The 23,679-nt window shown below is 39.5% G+C and overlaps 1 protein-coding gene across 1 annotated transcript in view; it reads left to right on the top strand.

Annotated features, from left to right (window-relative positions):
- Window positions 1–8,345, top strand: part of LOC111873470 (sin3 histone deacetylase corepressor complex component SDS3) — a 10,391-nt gene extending 2,046 nt beyond the window's left edge. The window contains exons 2-8 of the mRNA XM_023868216.2: window positions 1,393–1,456; window positions 1,539–1,652; window positions 3,238–3,439; window positions 4,777–4,954; window positions 5,462–5,567; window positions 7,156–7,240; window positions 8,189–8,345. Coding sequence (XP_023723984.1) covers window positions 1,393–1,456; window positions 1,539–1,652; window positions 3,238–3,439; window positions 4,777–4,954; window positions 5,462–5,567; window positions 7,156–7,240; window positions 8,189–8,284 — 845 coding nt within the window. The 3' untranslated portion in view covers window positions 8,285–8,345. The remainder of the gene's footprint in view (window positions 1–1,392; window positions 1,457–1,538; window positions 1,653–3,237; window positions 3,440–4,776; window positions 4,955–5,461; window positions 5,568–7,155; window positions 7,241–8,188) is intronic.
- The last annotated feature ends 15,334 nt before the right edge of the window (window positions 8,346–23,679 follow it).

A 23,679-nucleotide genomic window follows, 5' to 3' on the forward strand; every position in this document is an offset into this window, starting at 1 on the left:
TCTCTCAAGGTCGCACAGCTGCTGCGCAGTGTGGCTTGTTTACAAAAAAAATCAGTCCTGGTCATATTTGAACCACCTAGTACTTCATTCTCTAAAAAGAGCTTAAAATACAGTTGTAAATAAAAGACCAGCAAATATTTTTAGCATACATTATGCTACAAATATTGTTTTAATATGTTCAGAGTACTGAACATCTAATTTTCTACACAGAATTTTAACATGTATGCATTTTTGTGTTGTGTTTTGTGTTTGTTTATCCAAGGAATCTGTCCAGGTCCGAGGCTTTGTTTTCATTTTCGTAACATACTTATTTTTTACGGTGAGGACTTGTTAGCCCCATGCCCAACCCCCAAGCTGGAGGACCACCCGTTGTTGGCTGTCTGCGACTGCTTATTCAGTATATTCACAGCTTCCCTCCAAAACTGGAGGGTGTCTCCTCCATCCGCAACCTGAGTACGCCATGTTAGAATGATCAAGTCAAGGAGGATGAGATGGGCATGGCATGTAGCATGAATGGAGGAGACGAGGAATGCGTATAGCATATTGGTGGGAAAGCCAGAAGAAAGAGACCACTGGGAAGACCAAGGCGTAGGTGGGTGGACAATATTCAAATGGATCTTAGAGAGATAGGATGGGATGGGATGGATTGGATTGATCTGGCTCAGGTTAGAGACCAGTGGAGGGCTGTTGTGAACACGGTAATGAACTTTTGGGTTCCATCAAATGCTGGGAAATTCTTGAGTAGCTGCAGAATTCGCTGCTCCTCCAGAAGGGCTCAGCTCCATGAGTAAGTAAGTAAGTAAGTTTTTTTTTTGTATTCCAAGAAAACCTAATAATATTCTATTTTGTTTGTTGCAATTTCCAATCAAAACGGATTCAGATAATATACTTTGAGTAATAATTTAAAAATATTAGCAGCTTTCCCTTTTAATTCAGAAGGGCTATGATGGAAATATTTTCTTTGGGTATTGTGTATTGTTGTTTATCAAAAATGATGCGTGATGTCTTGGAGGCTGGTTCTGTCCCTGCCTTTGAGTACAAGAAAAAGATACCCACTCTGTGGAACCTGTTAAATGAATATACTCTGGAAAAAGTTTAGAAATTATATATTCTTTTTTTCCTAGCCTGTATACTTCACGTTTTGTATTAATCATGCCCCTTCCAGTTCCATTGAATTATGGAGTGTTGCAATATCGTTGATACCTCACATTCAAAATATAACCAGAAGCTCACATGACACCAACAAACTGTTCTTAAAAAGAAAGTTTTGGAGTGATAAACTGGGTGTGAAATTTGTTTACAGACTAAAATGGTTCATGTGCCTTGTCATTTCTGTGTAAAATCCTGTCCTCATAAGGCTAAGATAAACTGGAGCTGCCTTCAATTTTTCAGATACTGAGGAAGCAAGTGAAACAGACATGGGAAAATCTGAAGAATATATAGAAATTAAAGAACAGTAAGTGCAGCTACGTTTCATTATGAATATAATATGTGGACTACTAGTTTATGGCTCTTATATGGTTCTGTTTTGTGTACAGAATGTACCAGGACAAACTGGCCAGTCTGAAAAAGCAGCTTCAACAGTTGAAAGATGGCACACATCCTGAGTACAATCGAAAACTGAAAAGGCTAGATGTCAGCTACAAAGAAAGGTGAACCACATAATATTTAAAACATTTAAACCTAACCCTCTGTTAGTAGGATGGCCATCAGGCTTTGCTAGTATCTTGCTTGGCTTACCCTTCACCCCAGAAAATGGAGGTGACATGTTCCTATGAAATATCTTTTGGCTTTCATCAGGCCACAGTGTGTTATATCCCAGAAGAGAACTCTTAAAAAATTTAGTTTCTTATAACCTAGGCCTGTAAATCACTAAGCTGCAAAGCTCCAAATTATTGCTGTGTGACCCTCATATATCAAAACACAGAAATCACAGTTTTAAGAGTACCTTAGCCTTTGCTGCATAATGGAAGTACATGAATATGAATTTTATCTGAACTGTAACTGTGGCTGTGCTGCTTGTAGATCCTTCTGAATATCTTTGTTTACAGATCCTTGAACATTTTTTTATAGAAACAGGAAGCATTTTATGATACTTTTAAGTGCGTGGTTATTTCCAGTGCAAATGTGTAATCAGCAAAATATATTAGTTTTTAAAACCGAAGTATCAAAACTAATATTTTTACTGCAGTGGATTCATCAGATGCCTTAGTTGGTACAATTTTACTACTCAGTTTATTTATATTAACTGTAAATCATACATGACTATCTTATGTATGCACATGCGTGTGAAAAGTAATGACACTTATTAAAAAAGAAAGGAGTCAACTTCAGAAAAATAGTTTATTATCAAAATCATTCAAAATAACCCTTGTGGGACTCCATACACTTGTTATATTTTTCTTTTAACCATTTAAATCATTCTTGAAATTCCTCAGACATTACCACCTTGAAATGGTCAGTCACATTCTTTTGGATGGTATGAAATTGTTTCCCCTTCATCTTAATTTTTAACTTCAGAAGGAGGAAAAGCTTAAAAAAGGTAAAGCCTCCCCTGTAACAGGATGTGGAGGCCCATAGGGTTGTGAGACATTGAGGCTCCCACGTTTTCCAGACATTCGGCTCACAGATGGCGGTAAGTTTGTCAACATTATGTGCTGGCCACCCTTTACACCCCAAGGAAGATTCTTGGTATTTATTTCTGTTAGAGGCTGAGCCGACCCCACGGCCGTAGTGTGGCTGGAGCGATTAGGTCAATTTAAAAATTCAGTGACTTCATCAGGAATCAAACTCATGACCTTCGGGCTTGTAGCATAGTGCTTCAACCACCTGTGCTACTGAATGCCCCAGAAAAGACTTAGCCAGAGTCAAATATGGCAAATAGGGTGTCTGGTTATTATTAGTAACCCCCTTATGGGAAAGATATCTTTCAACATTTAACTAGGTATGTGCAGATGCTTGTCATGCAACAAAAACCAGTTCTTATTTTCATGAAAGTCTGGTCTGATTCCTCAGAGTCTTTGCAACATTAATTCCAGCACTTCTAAATAAAATGTGCCATGTAAGGTTCTTCCTATTTGGAACAAATTTCTTGTGAATGATTCCTCTTGAGTCAAATATCATTACTTTTTGTATACACTTTGTGCTTCTAAAATGTCTGAGATTTTTATGTCCAGTTTCTGGTCTCTGTGGGTTGTACTTTTCAAACTATGAATTGATTATTTTTGACATCTTTAGGTTACGTCTTAACATTATCCATAAGGATTATTTGATAGAATGTGTTGAAAGGGATTATGTAATTGAGAAGAAAGCTGCTGCAAAAGAATTTGAAGAAAAGAAAATAGAGCTCCGAGAGACTCTGATATCAGATATGGAAGAAAAACGTAAACTCATAGAGTCTGAACGGCATACGATGGAATTGACAGGGGATTCAATGGAGGTAGGATTAGAATATTATTATTATTATTATTATTATTGGAGGGGGTGGGTTTCCCCATGCACCGCGAATAATAGTCTATTGTATGTCCCCCTTTGATATTCTACCAGTCTCCATACCCTGCCGGTACTGGTGCTCGCTATCAGCCCCATTCAGCCAGCGAGGCTGGCTGTCGTACCTGATGCTTCCCCATCTACTGGAGGCATTGCAAACTACTTGGGCGGGAAACTTTTTACCTAATTTTGCTCAGAGGTCTCCTAGAGAAATGAGGATCTTTTACGTGCCGTAAATCTACGACACGGGACCCACGGCTTAAAAGTCCCTCCCGGAGGACTTGTTCCCTGAATTTTTCTGCCCTTAAAAATTCCATGACCTCTGCCGGGTTTGAACCCGCGTACCTTGAGTCATGACGTGGGAACGTTACCCATATACTACGGAGGCCGCTGTGATTAGAATAAGTAAGACAGCTTATTTCAGAATAGAGTCATATGATGAGATATATTAAAATGAGTGGAAAATTAGCAGACTTTATTGAATTGGATAGGTTTACAGCAGAAGTTTGTGTACATATGCATATTGGTATACTGAAATTCAAAATATGCTGAGTACACATCAGTCATTTCATGGTCATGTTTTTGTACCAAAGAGTGTACTTACTATTCTACCATTGTTTTTGCAGCATTCTGAAATAATGTGTCATGTGCCTCAGTCTTGTGTTCTCAGAAGTTATGGGAAAAAGTGTGAGACAAAGCCAGATTTCTTGCACGCCTGCTGAAAATGATGGGGTACAGTTAATATGGAGAGGATATATGATAGTTCAGCCAGTCACGGTAGCCGAGCGGTCTAAGGCATGCACTGTCTTCGCTAGCTCGGAAGCCGGGATCGTGGGTTCGAATCCCACTCAGGGCATGGATGTTTGTGTGCGTTTTTCTGTGTTTGTCTACAGGTAGAGGCCTTGTGACGAGCTGATCACTCGGCCAAGGAGTCCTACCGAATGTGTAAGATCTAATAAACCGAAGTGAAATGGAGAAATGGAGCCTAGGCCCAAATTGGGGCTGTAGCGCCACAGAAAAAAAAATGATAGTTCCAGCTGCAGGTAGTGATGTTTGGTGGGAAATTAGCAGTATTGGATGTCTTTTTTAAAATATATCCACAAGATGTCAGAATCTGGTGCTATAATTTTCTTTAAAATAGGTGTAACTGGAGATATATTTTAAACTTTTGAATTAGACAATCATTTCACCATAATGTGAGAGGTACATCATACATAGACACGGGAGATTTGCTTCTTTGCTGTGAAAAGATGAGTCAATTTAATATGGAATTAATTCCTGTTATAGGTGAAACCTGTTATGACACGGAAACTCCGCCGACGTCCAAATGACCCAGTACCAATTCCAGAAAAGCGACGCAAACCACCTCCAGCTCAGCTTAATTATTTGCTGGATGAGAAAGAGATTGAAGGAGATTTGAAAATTATTAGCAGAGGGAAGCCTCTTGGTCCCATTAGAAAACCAGGTACAGTCTGAAAGTATTATGACAAATGATTTTCCATTTAGAGAAGCCTGACTATTACAAAGTGAAGCTCATAACAAAGTCAAAGTATGAATGTTCATCAGAAATGTTGGATAGCCATGATTCAGTTCCCAACAGGATCAGGAACTTTTCTCTTTGCCACCACTTTCAAATAGTACTGGAGTCCACCCAGCCTCCAGTGCAATGGCTGCTGCAGGTTTTTTTCTCACTTGGCTTGAGGGCTAAGTGATTTGAGGTCCAGTATGCATTGTGCTTTATGTACAATTGCACACAGTTTGGTATAACCAACAGTTCTGATGTTGTCTTGGTGTTCTTGCAAACCAAGCACCACATTAACTACATGCAAGATGCATACACATGGAAATCCATGTAGAGTCATGCACTAGGACAGATGTGAGAGGTTTAACCCAGTTTTTGGATTAGGCAGGTTGATGTGACAGTGATGCTTAAAATAAAGTGAGACACATTAATTGCAAATAATATTTACAGCACTTCTTCCATCTTCTGGCATATCATCTTTGGGACCTTCGCTTCCTGATAATTCTCTTCCTGACACTAGAATAGAGGATGGAAAGTTGCTGTATGAACGAAGATGGTATGGAACAATTATATAAGCAGTTGTGAGACATTTTATTGCATGTGATATTATTTAATCGCTAATATTTTTTTTACAACTATTCTTTATTTGTTTACTGTTAAGAATTTTAATATTTATAATGGCATATTTTGTTGGGTTTTTTTTTTAAGTTTAATATTAGTCTTTGTGTTTGGATTTGCACATAGTGTTTACGTATGTTTTTTCCCTATCAAGAATACTCAGTACATCGTAATTAGTGTACACAAACCCATTAAAATACCGAAGCAGTTTTGTCTACCCTGTTGTATTTTTGAATGTATTTCATATAGTAGTGACCCTGTGCATTTAGAGGTGAGCCATTCATGGACGTCTGGCTCTGGATCTGGATAAGGGTTGGGTGAGGTCATTGGATTTTTCAGTTGACCTAATCCTTCCATCTGCACTGTGGCTCTGGAGTCGACTCATCCTTTAACAGAAATGGGTACCAGCAATCTTCCTGGGGGTAAATCGTGGCCAGCGCGTAAGGCTGGGAACCTCACTGCCATCTGACCCTCCACGTCTCACACCCCTATGGGCCTCCACAGCCTGTTACAAGGACAGCCATACCGTTTACCTTCTAATAACTTGTGAAAGAATGGCAGTGAAGACAACAACAATAATGATATTGCTGTATTGTTCAAAGATCTACTCTTGTACAAAGGGTGCACTACTGTGCATTGCTATATGTGTAAAAGTGGTGGTAAGGCTGGTATACGGTTCACAATGTTTCCAGGAGGAAATTAGATGATAACATTTATTAAAAATAGCATGTCGATTGGACATGAAACCAAGATCTTCACATACAGAGGTGAGTATTGTAAACTAAATTATTAACTTTAAAGGATTCTGACGATGGTGTATACTGTACTTCTTTAGGCTTGTTTTGGACTTCATCCATCATCTGGTATGTAAAAGACAAAAGACCACAACGTTTTGGATACTGGCTCTGTCTCCGTCCTCAGGTGGGTAGGGAAGGATAAACCTACTGGTTAGCTAGTCTCAATCAGTCCAGTGGTTGAGACTAGCTCCTTCTAACAGGCCCAACTGAGTAGGTTTATCCTGCCTGACCCACCTGAGGATGGAGACAGATGCAGCCTCCGAAACGTTGTGGTCTTTTGTCTTTTACATACTAGATGATGGATGAAGTCCAAAATAAGCCAAAAGAAGTAAATTATTAAGATTAAGGATTTTGTAACTCTTTCTGTGCTGTAATCGAGATATAATCAATTTGGAAACAGCCCTTGTTTTTTCTATATGATTGATATTGTGGCATGTCAGTGCTCCACCATCTTTTGCTACTTCAGAAACATTAGTTTCACCCTATAAACTTCAATTGTCATGTAAGTATAAACCAAAAATGTCTTTGTAATAAAGAATTCAGCATGAAAAAGGTTAAATATATCTGTTGCTTGGATTAGTGTAGTGACAGTGCATCTTATATGTGTTTATGTTTTTTTTGGTACAGTGCAAAAGAAACCATTCATAAGAAATTTAAAGACTGGTTTGTGTAGTAGATAATCACTTAAATACTAGAGAAAGTTATTTACATTGATGTAATTTATTTCAGGTATCATCGTGGACAACCAGTGTATGTAGAAGGAAAAGATCTCCCTCGTTTCCCAGCCGTTATTTCTGCCATTGGCACAGAAGCTGTAAGTGTAAGGGATTAAACCATATAAAGGCATGAACTGTGGGCAGAACATTTTAAGACCAAGGGAGGTTTCAGTAATGTTAGAGGCTTATGTTTCAGAGGTATTCAGTTCAAAGGTGGATTCTGGGACATTACTGTGAACATGACCAAACAAACAAACTCTGTGATTTTAGTCCGCAAGCGATATTTTTCCAAATTCTTACGTTCCAGTCCTGATCTTCACACCTCATATAACCATTGCTGCTAAAACAGCTTTGTTAAAAGGCCTAATGTGAAGCTGAGCAGGAACATTGCGTAGTTGTGTAGATTGTGTTTTGGGCATCCCTAGTTTAACTCTTGGCCAGGTGCCTCCTGTTCTGACTCAGATTTTTCATTGTTTGGTTTCTTCAGACACCATGACAATGCCTCCACATGACACAACCGTCTCCTTCTAAATCCTTATCCACTCACCATTCGTGATCATTTTCCTGTCCCATTTGATGATAATTACTGCAGCAGAAACAGCATCATGAAATACTTTATGAAGCAATCAGTCAGAAGTGTAGATAAGAGAATGCAGTGAGTTTTAAGATTGTTAAGTCATGTTATGTGCCACAGGATGAGAATGTGACCATCCGCTGAGGACTGCAAGTGTATACATCTGTAACTCCACACACATGCTATATCTTCGTAACATTATGCATAGCTGTTGGGCATTTCTGTCTCTAGTATATGATGTTTAGCAAAATTTCATATTGAAACTAAGTTCACTTTATACATATTTAAGCTACAGTGTAATAAAATAACAATTCTTTAACATTACAGAACTCTCTTAGTCTTGCTACACAGTTGTCAATTTGGTTAGTGTTAAAGGTTGTGTGATATTAACATATCTTTAGGAATCTGGTGTTTTAAATCATTGGAATTGTCTGCTGAAAATGGTGCTTTACATGTTTCTGTATGTTCACAGATCTGGGTTAAGAAAACAGTGGATGGTAGCAAAGTACGGATTTACACATCACAGTTGAGTCGTGGAAAAGTTTCAATCAAACGCAGAGCTTCATAATATAGTTACTTCTGTAAAATATTTTCTGTTAATAAAACAGGTCATTTTTTATATTTCAACATCTACATGTTTTTTTAATACATGACCACAGCATGTGAAGGGATACTTTTTAAGTTTGGCAGAAGCTTTGGTGCAGATGCATCATTATACTACATGTAAGACATGGTGACAGATGCTAATCAATTTGCATCTTTGAGATGACTTCCAAGATATGACTGAGAGGGTGGAACTGGCATGTGTTTACCACCACCATCACCTTTATCAACAGTTCCCACATTCACCGCCACCACTTGAAAATTCCTGTGGGCCTTGGCAGGTCACTTCTTAACTTTTCTGCCTCTTGTTTACCAATTGTAATGCACTGTGCCATAGATGCTTAAGTATTGTAAAACTTGTATGGTATTCAAATTTTAATAGAATAAAATACCACAAGAAATAAGAAGCAATAGAAATACAGTTAATATTCAATACAAATATTTTATTGGATTGAAAGTGCCTGGTGCATTGAATAAAATTTGTCAGTATCTGGGTTGATATTGTCTGCTTGAGTGTTGGGTCAGCTTCAGCATTGATCCTGCTTTGGTATTTGTGCTTGGGGGTGACAAGTGATGGAAAGGTAGCCTCATGCAGAGATATATATATAGGGATTATGTCACCGTCAACACAACAAATACTCAGTTTTATTACAGATCTTTGCTACATGTTTCAGTCGCATAAGACCATCATCAGCTCGTTGTACAAAGGAATACGTAGTCATTGAAATACCGATATGGATCCTTATCGGTGCAACGCATCGTATTATATGCTGACAAAACTTTTGCCTCAAGTTGATGTTATAATAAAATAGCAAATACATAAATAAGATATCCAATACGGCGTGAAGTTATTTGTCGCGTTATACACCCAACACGTGACGATATAAAGGTATATCATATATCAAAATTTATAATGTGTTGAATATATTATTAAAAAAGTACATTAAAAATGTTTAATTACAGGATTTTTGATTGTAGGTTAAGAATGTATCCATCCATCCATCAGTAATCTGTCAGACGACAGGTCCACAGTCTCTTCCAAAACAGTTCCTCCACTTAATGCGATCTTCTGTTTTTGGAAAGAGACTATCCAGGAAAAGTGATAATGTGGTAGTTTTTCCATTTGCTTTCCACATCGCAGTACAACAGCTGTTCAAACCACTCTGGTCACGCCTGTTGCTATACGAACTTGAACCATCTCGAGCATCATTTGCTCTGTGCTTCAAGTCGCTGCTGATGACGCTGCTTCCGGCATCAGTTTTTGGTGTCTCTCTTCGTCTGATGCCTACCCTTTGACCNAAGAATGTATATGCCAGCTGAAATATCTAAGGTTCCACCGCTACAGTGTAGAAGAATTGGGCATGTATGTTGTTTGTATGTCTTTGTTGTAGAAGCTTTCTACGTAGTAGGCCCTGTTATGAAGCCCAAAGTCAAGTTTCTATGATGTAGGAGTTGTTAGTGTTAGTTGGTATGCTGTTCCCACGATGTGTATCTTTATATAATCATACAGTATGGTGCATGTGTTCCTTGTTTGGGTGTGTATACATTCAGTATGTTCTACACTGCAGTGGTTCGATGTAGATCACACACAGATGTCATAGCAGATGGCTTGAGAAAGGGTACTGCTTTGTTTATCAGTTATGAATACTCTCCAATCCTTTGAATGCAAAATAATGCCACTGCATTCTCCTCTCCTTGCATCTTCTCTCTGTCTGCCCTAAACTAGCTGACAGTTCATAGCATTTTCTGCTTCATGTCTGCAGACATGTGCACTACACTTTCTTATCTGGGACTGTCTTGAGAATTTCAGAATTACATTCTATAGTGCGGTCCTATGGAATGTTTCTTGCAGGAGCTAGGCCCACTTTCGTCAGCATTGTTGGATGGCTCTTGAATATTCTGGAATTAGCAGGGAGATTGGGTTGGGGGTCTCAACATTTCTATTGCAGGAGAGACCCACCCTTCCGTCTCTGCATTCAGCATCCACGACAATATGAAGTCCCTTCTGCAAATTCCAAATATTTATAGAAACCAGATCAGAATGTTAAAATGGGCCCTACCATGACAGGATTATACTGAAGCATCCAGGGTGGAGTAACATTTTATTAAATACATTAAAGCAGCCCTGTCCAACGCGGCGCCTGTGATATATTTTTCTGGCGCCCTCCGTAACCACATATAATTGAGCCGATTTTTAATATTAATTGAAATTGTAAGACAAGAGACATTATTGAACGTCTGAGTACTGTTAAATATTTTCGAAAATTTTTATTATTATTATTGTTGTTTATTATTATTATTATTAGTAGTAGTAGTAGTAGTAGAAGTACTAGTAGTATTAGTGTGTGGTGGCGCCTGCACCTCCATAGGCATCAGTGAATTGTGTCTGAGTACATAAGAACGTTGGACAGCACTGCATTAAAGTATAGTTATATCACATGGTCATATTAGGTTAACTTATGAATTACAGATACAATGATATTAACGGTGTCTTTAAATCTGTGATAATGTTTTTAATAAAGCATTCCTGTGACAAAGTGTGACAGTAACAAGTGATAGACTTGACTTTCATGGTTGAATGATAAATCTGCAGATAATTATTTGGAAAATATGACAGGATTTTGATACCTGGGACTTGTAATAACAGGGATTACTTTGCATTTCAGATAATAAGTGTGGGAACTTTATTTTATTCAGTTACTAAACTGATGCCATCTTGTGTACTTAGTTATGCCTAAGAAAGTGTTATTAATTGATATTAGATTATCATAACAGGCTTGTTGACAGTGTAGTAGAGAATAAATCTTGTATGGGGAATATTTTATAAATAATGCATAGAGCGGTTTGATTGGGAGATATCAGTATGAGAGATCACTTGGGAAATCTTGGGGTGTATTGGAGGATAATCTTAAAAGAATACCTTGGAGAAATGGGGTGATAAGGTTTGGGCTGGATTTAACTAGCAGAATTTTGTCAACATGCTGGTGGACCTATAGGTCCCAAGTACTTGGGGATTTTTCTTTTCTTTTTAGCCGCCTGACCAACCATCAACTTTCAAAGCAGAACCTGTACTGTATACATCTGAATGACGGTGATCATAAGAGTGTGGACGGTGCTTTCTATGGTGGACATTTAATGACTGTTGTTATACTAGCAATCTTCCTGAAGTCAGTGCATAACCAAATCCAGGAAGCAGATCCTTCCTTGTGAAGGTGATGATCATTCAGTTGGTCTTCATTATTCCCTGTCTTATATAAATACGAAAGGCTCAGTACAATGTGCACAAGGTTTCGACACTGGCCCTTGGCCTGAAGGAGTTTAATCCAGCCCACACTATATTTCCAAGATCCATTTTAATAAGCTACACCTGTCCATCTATGCCTATATCTTCCAAATGGTCTCTTCCTTTTAAGTTTCCTAGATGTATGCATAATTCGTCTCGCACATGTTTCCAACCCTTATTTGAACACCTTAATAGTATTTTAGGAAAAGTACAATTCATGAAAATCAGCAGCTAAGCATTTTTTTGAACCACAAGTAATATGGGCTTTCAAAGAAATTGGGGTTAATGAAATATGTGGTAACAATATAATAGTTGGATCGTATTTCGAGTTACATTAAACTGTGTGAAATAACATGGAAGTTATATATGTTCATTTAGTGCCTTTAGTGAAGTTGCCCTTAAAATTAAACAAGAATCAAAATGGCTCAGTGAAGGTTTTCTCAGGTCTACCATACCGAGTTTCATCGGCAGCTGTTACTCTGCTTGGTATGGATAGACATGATGAAAGCAGGAGATGCTCATTGGCTTCTGTTTTTCGAAATTTACCAAAAATTAATATTATCTAGAACATTTTGTTTATAATGTTCAACAGATATGGAGTACATACATTTTTTGACCGTTGAATGTTTAGAATTCACATATGCATACGAACCACACATTGGCTAACCCAATCCATTTTTAAACTTGTCTGTGTATGTGCTGCACAAATGTTGGATGTAGCCCAGAACTCCCAAAGTGACAAAATGCTGATAAAATATATTTATCTTGGGGACGATTTGATCTTGCAATGAAGCGTATCGTATAAATCAAAATTCGTTTGCTAAGTTTCCAAAATCGGTCTTTTAATCTACAGTGTAGAAATGCTCAAGATAAACTACAATTGTAAGGAGAGACAACAGCTTCCTCTGAGTTGGTTGAGGCACTATGCTATAAGCCAGAAGGTCGCGGGATCGAATCCCGATGAGGTCATTGGATTTATTTTTAATTTACCTAATCCTTCAGCCGCACTATGGCCCTGGGGTCGACTCAACCTCTAACAGAAATGGGCACCAGGAATATTCTTGGAATGTTTTTTGAGGTAAAGGGCGGCCGGCGCGTAAGGCTGACAACCTTACCGCCATCTATGAGCCGATTGTCTAGAAAATGTGGGAATCTCAACATCTCACGACCTATTACAGGGATAGCTTTACTTATTTTTACATCTGTGTTTTGGTTTTTTACAGTAAGGCACAAATTCCTGCAATTATAGGCCTGCCGTAGATATACCACCTAGATATAGTTTCTTACTAGAGAGTGGAAATCAGGCCAGCGTTTTCGTACCAGAATAATGTTGAAATTCAAGTTTTAAGCCTTGCTCGTTTTGGAAACTTGCCGTATATGTTTATCCTTTCCGAGATTCCGCAATTGCATGTCACGCGCCGAAGACGACCCCATTATTGCGACAGTCAGGACAGTTGAGCTCAAATTTGTTAGCCGATATTAATCTAAGTAGTTTCTAATTCAATAAGTCAGTTTTAATTGAAGGAAGGATTCCATAATCAGTATTTACACGTTTCCTTCCAAGACGCCAGAACACTGCTAGGAGTTGCGCAACGTGAATATTTGCAGCCTCGGGGAACCATTCTGGCGCCTGGGAATGAAACGTATAAGTAGGGACTAACATTTAAGAAGAAAGTATTTTGGGGCCAAAAAAAGAATCCGCAATCGAACTATACCGACCGATCGACCGCCGCTTGTCGGCGAAGTTAGTGCCAACTTTAGAGGATAGAGGGTGTCGCGTGGTCAGCGCAACGAATCCCCACGGCCATTAATCTCGATTTTCTAGACCGAACTTTATGACCAAGTAAAATAAAATAATATTTTGCGAAATTGAAGTCGCACATTATTTGAGATGAAAAATGATGAAAATAATAAACTTAAGATGATGAGATCTGAGTTTATCGAAACGATGAAAATAAATAGACTACATTTAAGGCATAGAAAAGATGGAAACGTTTAATATTATATTTTATGGAAATAGGATAATGGGATGAGATTTCGATTGAACTGGCTTTTGATGGTGTTTAATAACTGGGGTTTTGTGTATATAGTGACGGATTTTCTGGTTAATTTTTTAATTCGCTTAGTGGGGGGTGGAGTCCAACTGGTTCCACTCGGCACTGCGGCCACTGATTGGCCTATTGTAGCCTGCCCCGGGTGACTATGATGATGGAGAATTTAGTGGAATGAAGATTGGCAGGGGAAACCGAAGTACTCGGAGAAAACTTTCCCCAGCGCCACTTTGTCCACCACAAATCCCACTTGACCAGACCCCGGGATCGAACCCGGGCCACCGCGGTAGGACGCGAGCGACTAACCGCTTGAGCTATGGCGCGGCCATTTTCTGGTTAGGTGTACGAAGGAAATTTATGTACCAACTGAATAATAATTAATTGCTCAAGGAAGACTGCACCGTGGAGTTAGATGAATCCAAGTTACCCCGCTTTACTCACGTCGTCATTAACTTGAACGGGCGCCAAGTTAAATCCCGTTAGCGCGCCAAATGCTGTGCATGTGAAACCTTGATTCCAGCTGTGACATTATACCCACACAAGGCTCTCTCTGTTATAATTGCATGCATACTCCTACACTGTGCTCAAAATTATGAAGAAACATTCCACACAATCAAGACCCAGGCCTCAGAATGTGGATAAAACAATTTACAATATCCACAGACCTCTTAGCAGGAATATTTAACATGCTGCAAGGACAAAGTAAGCCTAGACAAGGCCGCGCCATAGCTCAAGCGGTTAGTCGCTGGCTTCCCATCGCGGCGGCCCGGGTTCGATCCTGGGTCTGGTCAAGTGGGATTTGTTGTGGACAAAGTGGCGCTTCGGCAGGTTTTCTCCGAGTACTTCGGTTTCCCCTGCCAATCTTCATTCCATCAATTGCTCCACAAGCGCCCTCACCTATCATCGGGCTGGTACAGTAGGCCAGAAGTGGCCGCAGTACAAGGGACTTAGTCCCACCCCACTAGCAATAAGAAAAAGCCTAGACTAAGTAAGCAAAATTTGAATACTTAAGAAGCTTTAATGGCTGTATACCTACAAGAAAGTTAAAAATGAAGATATTTGGAATGCTATTCGGTAAATGTTTGTATTTTCTCTTTTTCTGAAATGACCTATAAACACTGACTTTCTAAATTTTCCGAGTCGATATTTCCACATTTAACAATTACAATTTTAAATGAAATTCATATCACGGTCCTGTTCGGTAAGATTATGAATCTTAAAGTTTGTGATAGCTGAATTAAGCTAAGCGGCTGGCTACGGGCCAGAAGACCGGAGATCTCTTCCCGACAGGGAATTTCCTCTTCGCCTCCAGCTCGAGACCAACTCGAGTCGACAGAGTCTCTATAAGAATCTCTCCAAAAATAAAGGGCTCAAAGGGTGAAGCTTCATAATTATTAGGATGTTATCTATTTCTCATCGCTTCTCAACATCCAGGCATAACATCCCATATTGAAAGAACGCAAAAGTCTATGTGAACGTCACAAATGCATAGCGATCACTTATGTTACTAGAATGTAATCTAATCCCTCGGAGAATAATAGACAACAATAACAAGTACAACAACAAGAATGAGAATGATAATGGGACAATTGGTTCCAGCAGTTAAGTACCACCCCATGAAGAATTGTAGCTGGGGATATAATCCATAACCTCAATTAGGTCACGAGTGCTTCCTTCAGAATCCTTACCAATTTATGACTCGCCTTACCATTCAACAGTATACAAAGTGCTAAATAGTTACGGGCTTTAAGGGGATATGTCACTTCATTAAGCGAGCAAAAACTCCCTAGCCAACATATATGAAGAAACCAATGCAATTTTTTTAGAAAATTTCGCATTTTGAGAAGAGTGGAATAGGGTCCCGGAACCAGTGTGCGAAGAATTGCAGCTGCTGGAGGTATTGGTGTTTCACTTGTCTGGAGAATTATCCATGAGCAATTACTCTACCCGTGCCACATCCAGTGAATGCAAACCCTCATTCCTCCTGACAGTCGTGCCAGCCAGTAGTTTCTCGCAAAATGCGTTGTAAACACAGAGTCTGTAGCTATCATCCTGTTTACTCATTAGGCGGGTTTCACAAGGGACGGTTTTGTGAAATTTCGTAATACCCATGCGTGAGTGGATGTCAATCTCAACACCACCGTGACATCAAGACGTCAACATCGATTTTCTAATGTCTGGATGGTTGTCCTAGGTGGTTAGGTTACCTGACTAACAGGTGCAGTGTACCATCTTATGTATGTGTGAATGATTTACCAGTACACTTGGAACACGTGCCTCTTCCACAACAACACGTGTGGTTCATGTATGATGGGCACCGCCTCATTTTCTCCGCATTGTCGGACAGCGCCAGAGAAAATTAAATAGGGAGCGGAGGCCCAGTCAACTGGCCTACACGATCCCCCGACATTTTTTTTTTGCTAGTGGGGTGGGACTAAGTCCCTTGTACTGCGGCCACTTCTGGCCTATTGTACCAGCCCCAGATGATAGGTGAGGGTGATTGTGGAGCAATTGGTGGAATGAAGATTGGCAGGGGAAACCGAAGTACTTGGAGAAAACCTGCCCAAGCGCGACTTTGTCCACCACAAATCCCACTTGAGCATACCCGGGATCGAACCCGGGCTGCCACAGTGGAAAGTCAGCAACTAACCGCTTGAGCTATGGCGCGGCCTCTCTCTGACCTCACTCCTCTGCATTTTTGGACTGTGGAGAAACCTAAACACTTTGGCGTATTCGGCGCCAATCAATGACTTAGAGGTATTTCAGCAGCGAACAGAAAATGTGTGTGAGATGCGGGTGAGTTTTCGGTACAGTGCGCACCTCTGAGTTGCGAAGAGATGCAAGTTATGTTGAAATGCATGGAACCACTTGGAACATTTCCCTTATCTCAGAAGGCACTGGTTTCTGGGGACTATTTTGTCCATCTAAATGAGTACTAAACCCCCTTCAAGCCTGTTAACTCCATTTAAACGTCCTGTGTAACATAGGTACTGACAGACTCGTAAAATCATTCACTCATGGAGCTGAGCCCTTCTTGAGAAGCTGCCACTTGTGCTGCTGCTCACGAACTTACCAGCATTTTATGGAACCTGAAGGTTCATTACCGTATTCNGCTCACGAACTACCAGCATTTTATGGAACCTGAAGGTTCATTACCGTATTCACAAGAGCCCTTCAGCGGTCCCTATCCTGAGCCAGATCAATCCAATTCATAGCATCCCACCCTATCTCTCAAGGATCCATTTCAATATTATCCACCTACCTACGTCTTTGTCTTTCTAGTGGTCCCTTTCCTTCTGGCTTACCCACCAGTATCCCATATGCATTCCTCTTCTCCCCATTCGCGCTACATGCCCTTCCCACCTCACCCTCCTTGATTTTATCGTTCTTGTTATACTTGGCGAAGAGTACAAGTTATGAAGCTCCCCATTATGTAGTTTTCTTCAACATTCCGTCACTTCATCTCTCTTCGGTCTAAATACTCTGCTCAACACCCTGTTCTCAAACACCCTCAGTCTATGTTCCTCCCTTAAAGTCAGAGACCAAGTTTCACACCCATACAGACCCACAGACAAAATTAAAGTTTGTATATTCTAATTTTTATGTTTTTGGACAGCAGACGAGAAGACAAAAGGTTCTGGACTGAATGACAGCAAGCATTACCCGAGTTCAATCGCCTCTTAATTTCCTCCTGGGTCAGCTTTCGATTTGTTATCGTTGTTGCAGACTCGTAAAATAATCCACAAAAAAATAAGGTGAAGAAGGAGGAGGAGGGAGGGACAATGAAGGAAAAAAGAGAATACAAAAAAAAAAATATATATTTTTTTTTTTTGCATAATTTTATTCTCCAGGAGATTTTCTCTTTGACAGACTTTGATTTACTAGTATTTAGATGATGTTGTTATACGGGTTAAATGCGATGAACTCAGCACTCTGGCACGAAATAAAACGAACTTACACTGTAGGCAAGTTTCTGAATCTTTATGTAGTGGAGCCTCTGGTAGCTGTCAGATAGTGATTGCTTTTAATCTTAATGACACCTCTTTCTCAGAATTCTCTGCTCCACTCCTCACAGACACTACACAACCATCCTGTTATTTATGATTCTCACAAATGAATTGTACCCAGTTCTAACATATCAAAATGGTTTCCATTACCTTGACCAGCTGTACGTCAAGGGGAGTTTCCCTTTGCTAATCACAGGTCTCCGAACCTATAATCACGTTTCGCAAGAGATTTGATTCTTGGTGGCTCTGTCATAGCCAAATGTTTGGGCTGTCAGTTTTCGTAGTAAAGGAAATTAATTTGGCTAGCAATCAGTGTAGGTAGAGTCGCAGTGAATTAGAGCCTTGTAACTGTTGAAACAGAGTTGAGATTGTATTTTCAAACATTTCAAGTCAGTCTGGCTGATGTAGTATGTTGCACAGTAAAATAACAGCATGTGTAGAACGGCAGATGTTCTTTCTCTTTCATCATCAGGTTCCAACTGGCCGTAGGATTCACTCACCTTCCTACACAGTGGGTGCTGGGCGCTCATTCTAATTGTAAAATTCCTGAAGCGTGTAACTGACCGCTCTGCCACATTGTTTGAAATTAGGTAAAGGGTGTGAACAGGGAGAATATGTTGAAAACGGAAGAAGAATATATCCCGTAAAAAGAAAATTAAACACACGTTTATCAGCATAATGCCTATTTATAAAAAAGGGATAACAAATAAGAAAGAATTTTCTCTTCCAGACATAGCCATGGGTAAACTTATATTTCCAAATTCTATCTAAAATATTAAAAACTGAAATATGCAAAATTGTATAAGCCTGTATATTTTTATATGGGTGTGAAACTTGGTATCTCTCCTTAAGGGAAGAGCAGGGAGTGTGAAATATTTGAGAAAAATTTGTCATAGAGAATATTTTGTTCTAAAAGACAGGGAATGATGAATGGAGAAAAGTAACATAATGTTCCGTCACAATAGTCACGATTCGATGTCTTCAGTCCGAACCAATTCATCCAATAATCATCCAGCTAAAGAAAGATGATTGGGTAGTGGCCGTCACAACTGCTCCTGGGCTGCAAGTACACTGTACCTTGTGTAGGCAGACATCCTTAAGGAAGAAAAGTTCTGCGTATTTAGAATTTTCCAACGGAGAATGATTCCTTGAAGTATGTTCGAAATGGAATCTAGCAATTTCCTAATTATGACGCAGCGTTCTACGTGACTAAATGTTCGTGCGCCGCCCTTCTCAAACTATACAGAATATGCCACAAGAGCAGTAGCATATTCTAATCCTTGAATGACTGTGGTTGATTTGCTTAGCTTTCAGGAACGAAATCGAAATAAAAGTGCATGTGCGCATGTAGAACTTGACCTTGTGGACACTGATTCAAGGTCGCCTCTGTTGTTGACATGGCACCGCCTTGGTGCTCCACCTTGCTTCCACATACCGTTATCACCAAGTTTTCTGTCGCAAGGACGTGCTTTATTAACCAATCTTCAGTGATGTTACGGTTCGCAAAATTGCATTCTGTGTTATATCGCAGTGGAATGGTGGCACTCCTACTGCACCCATGAGCCCACTTTTTTTTTCTTTGGCACTACAGCCCCAGTGGGACTAGGCCTACCTCCATGAACTCCGTTCATTTCGGTTTTTCTAGATCTTACACATACGGTAGGACTCCTCGGGCGAGTGATCAGCTCGTCGCAAGGCTTCTACCTGTAGACAAACACAGAAAAACGCACACAAACATCCATGCCCTGAGTGGGATTTGAACCCACGATCCCGGCTTCCGAGCGAGCGAAGACAGTGAATGCCTTAGACCGCTCGGCTACCGTGACCGGCATGAGCCCACTTTACTGTGCAATTTTATTACCGTATTTAGTCGGGTATTGTAGGAATTTATATTTCCTTAACTATAATCTCTAATTTTCTTCGTGAACTATTTAAGAAAGATCAGTTTTACACGAGCTATTAAAATAATGGGATGTTATGCTTGGCGTTTAACGCAGTCCTAAGCCAGTTAAATTTATCTTCCAGCCTGACAACTTTTTTCCTAAAACACCTCTTTAATTTAACATCTTTTCAGTCTTTCAGATGGACACTTTTCCAAGATATTTTCCACCCCCAAGAAAATCTGCAAATGACAAAATTTTCGCTTTATGCATTAATCTAATTTGCCCCCCAAATATATTTTCTTCACTTTGTTTCCAGAAGGATAATTTACTTACTTACTTACTTACTCATTCATGGAGCTGAGCCCTTTTGGAGGAGCCGCCAATTCTGCAGCGATTCAAGAATTTCCCAGCATTTTATGGAACCCGAAGGTTTATTACCGTGTTCACGAGAGCCCTCCACTGGTCCCTATCCTGAGCCAGATATATCCAATCCATGCCATCCCATCCTATCCCTCTAAGATCCATTTTAATATTATCCACCCACCTACACCTTGGTCTTCCCTGTGGTGTCTTTCCTTCTGGCTTTCCCACCAATATCCTATACGCATTCCTCGTCTCCCCTATTCGTGCTACCTGGGAAACTTTACTGGAAGCATGCAAGTCACTAAACTCTCACAGTGTAAATGACATTTCCACTGCACTTGAAACTGGTAGTAAAGTGGAAAGAAAAGTTGAAGAGCCGGTTACTTTAGTGCCCACTTGCTTGTTACGTGACTAGCTTGACTCATCTACCTCTCACAAATATTTCCCACCTAGAGATGTGTACTATTGAATGAGTATTCCATAGCAGAATGAAGCAATTCAATCAGTCGGATCTTTTTGAATGTCGGTAATCGAATGAATCTATTCGAACGAAGGAAATCGAATAATTTTCACAAATTGATCAGTCAAGCATGAAAACTATGTCTGAATGCTTTCCTCTGTTGTACGGTGCAAGAGGGTATACGTGTGAGTTACATGTGACTTTTCAGCTTTGTTGTAGTTACTTTTGTGTGACCAGGAGTAGCTCAATCAGCATAAAGAACTGCTATGAGCAGGACAGCGGGGGTACTCTTTGAGAGGTGTAAACGGATAACCCAAACAGGACAGTGACTAGTTGCTATACTAAAATCAATAAAGATTTTAGTACCTTCTCAAACTGCAAGCGGTCCACAATTTATTCACAGAGTTAAAATTTCCAAAGAGAAGACTACGAAAGATTGTAAGAAGCGATTGATTTTCTTTGAAATAATAATACAAAAAATTGTGTACAACCGTGTGCATTAGCTCCAGTGAACTCATAGAAAGCCCAAACGATATTCTGTTTCACGTTATGTGTTTTCCAGCATCAGAGATGTCGCTGAATGAATGAAATCAATGAAAAACTCACCGAGTTCTTCAAAACTTGTAAATTTATCGCAAAATACTTGATCTTTACATAATCGCAGAGGAAGAAATCAGATTGGGTTACATGTAGAGGGTGAGAGAGCCAAGGTATTTGTTCTCCCGTCAAATTCGTCCGTCTGGGAAAGCGATATAGGGAACATATTCGCAACCACTGTCTTAAATGCAAAATTTATTTTCATGTTCGATATAAATCATTACAACATGTTTCGGCCTCACTCGGACACCATCATATGTATACACTCTTGCTAAAATTGTTGTACTATCATTGTAGTATGCCGTATGTTAAAGTACTGTTACTTTTAATTTTGAAGTCTTGTATGAAGTTGATAGCAGTGATATCCCACGATCATTACTGCAATCATTTTTATCGCCCTTCTTGTGAATTGGTACAATAATAGGCTCATTATACTGATCAGGTAATTCTTCCTTATTCCAAATAGAATTAATGGACCTAAGGATCTCACACCGTAATGCTTCACCTCCTGCTTGAATCAGTTCTACCGGAATTTGATCATTGCCTGATAATTTATACCGTTTCAACTTTGCAATAGCAATTTCAACCTTAAAAGGGCTAGAATCAGGTACTAACAGCTCCGCTGTATGGATTTCTGTCTGCCTAACATCACTGATCCTATGTACATTCAATAAATGAGAGAAGTAGTTCCTCCACCTATTCAAAATGTTGTGGGAATCTGCAAGCAGATCACCATTTTCATCCTTCACTAAGTTACTGCTAGGCTGGTAACCCCTCTTAAAAGTCATTTATTCCTCTATACAGGTCTAATGTTCTTGTTCTTACTGTTCATTGCAAACTCATCAGTTTTGTCTTTCAGATATTCCCTCTTTTTGTTCCTAAAATGCCTGCTGGTTTCACATCTTATATTGTTCAGATTATCCCCATTTATTTCTCTTGGATAGTGTAACCACTGCAATTTGATTTGTCTGCTTTAATCTAACAATTCCGAGCACCCTTTGTCGAACCATGGCTTATGCTTCTTCAGTTCATAACAACCTAGACTCTCTTTGGCAGAAATTTTGATATTCTCTCAAATAGTTTCCCAGGCTCTATTAACATCCACCTTAGCTTCTACGTTTTCAGAAGCTACGAATCCGGTTTCAGATTTCAACATGATACTGCCCTGTACCATCTACCTCGTTTAATTTCCTGAGATTGAACCTCTCCATATGAACTCTGAGCGTTGTTTGTTTACCCACTTACAATATCTCCCTAAATTTGCCACTACCAGCAAGTGGTCAGTGTCACAATCTGCGGTCCTGAACGATCGGATCAAGTACATTTGATTGTCGTGTCCTAAGTATCAAAACATGGCCTATTTGATTGGGAATATTTCCTTCAGGGGATCTCCAAATAAATTTGTGAATGTTACGATGTGTGAACGTTGTACTCTTGACAGATTTTTGGATGTGGTGAAGTTTACTGCTCTAACTCCATTCTTATTACTAATTTCGTGTAAACTCTTATTCCCAGTTGCTGGTTTGAAAATGTCTTCCTAACCTACTTTGGCATTGAAATCTTCCAACAAAATTTTTATGTTGTATTTAGAGAATTGATCGAATACACATTCCAGTTCCTCGTAGTACCTGCCCTTCGTATTATCAAATTTATCCTCTGTTGGAGCTTGTACATTCGGAGCAGTAATATCACACCACTGACCTCTTTGTAGTATGTACGACATCCTAACACTAACAATTCTATCCTCTTAAGTGCTGATGTGAGTCTCTTATGTACAAAAAGAAACTTTCATCTCAGTATCAACTTTTGAGGGGTTTTCTTTGTTGACCTGTTCTTGTAAGGTCTCGCGGTAGTGTGATCCTTCAGCTAGTGACTCACACTTCTTGAAACAAAGATTCAGAAATTCTCCTGAAAGGAGGAAGAAAGCTGAGTCGGTTTTCAGCTCGAAAGAAATGAAAAGCAATGTATATTAAGGCTGATTATTATATTTCGATTATCTTTCTATAATAATGGTTTCTGAATACGTTACTGAATGGTAATTGCGTCTTAAATATATAGGAGATACAGTTACGCTTCATGGGGACTAACCATCAGCTTGGATCTTGAAAACTGACATGCGCAAGTAGGTGGCAGCAGTGGTGACAGTGTGAGCGTTCTGCTCGTATTTCCATACAATGGTCAAGCGTCACATGGAGACAATTGTTTCCACAGGGCGGAACCCCCAAACAGGAGAATTCAAATTAATAAGAAATGTTTACCTCTGAGAAGTAATTTAAGTACAAATCATGTCTTTCTAAGCGGTTATACTAGAAGAGAACACAAAAAGGACCGTAATAGGAACACCAACGCATATGCAGTGTTGTACTAAAATAGGATTTGTATGAAGCATGTTCACTTTCCAACAAGGTAAAGCAGCCGGAGCGTAAACCTGACCTCATTCTCATATAGTGATGTTTAGTTGCCGTTTACCTGCAGTTTCCTTATGCACATTATTAATATGTCCTGAGATACAGAGGTATTTTGTTTTATTTTTCTGGTTTCGTGTTAACTCTCAATAATAATCGGGTCTATGCTCAAATAATTCTCACACAAGAAGCCGTCTGTTAAGAGAACAGAACGTTTTACTCAGTCGACTACACACTGCTGTAACTGTACTTTACAATGTATATGGGTTACAGCTCTTGTCCTTAAGCAATAAAGCAATCAAGCAGCATTT

Source organism: Cryptotermes secundus, unplaced genomic scaffold (genome assembly GCF_002891405.2).
Source record: "Cryptotermes secundus unplaced genomic scaffold, Csec_1.0 scaffold333, whole genome shotgun sequence".
NCBI lineage: Eukaryota > Metazoa > Arthropoda > Insecta > Blattodea > Kalotermitidae > Cryptotermes > Cryptotermes secundus.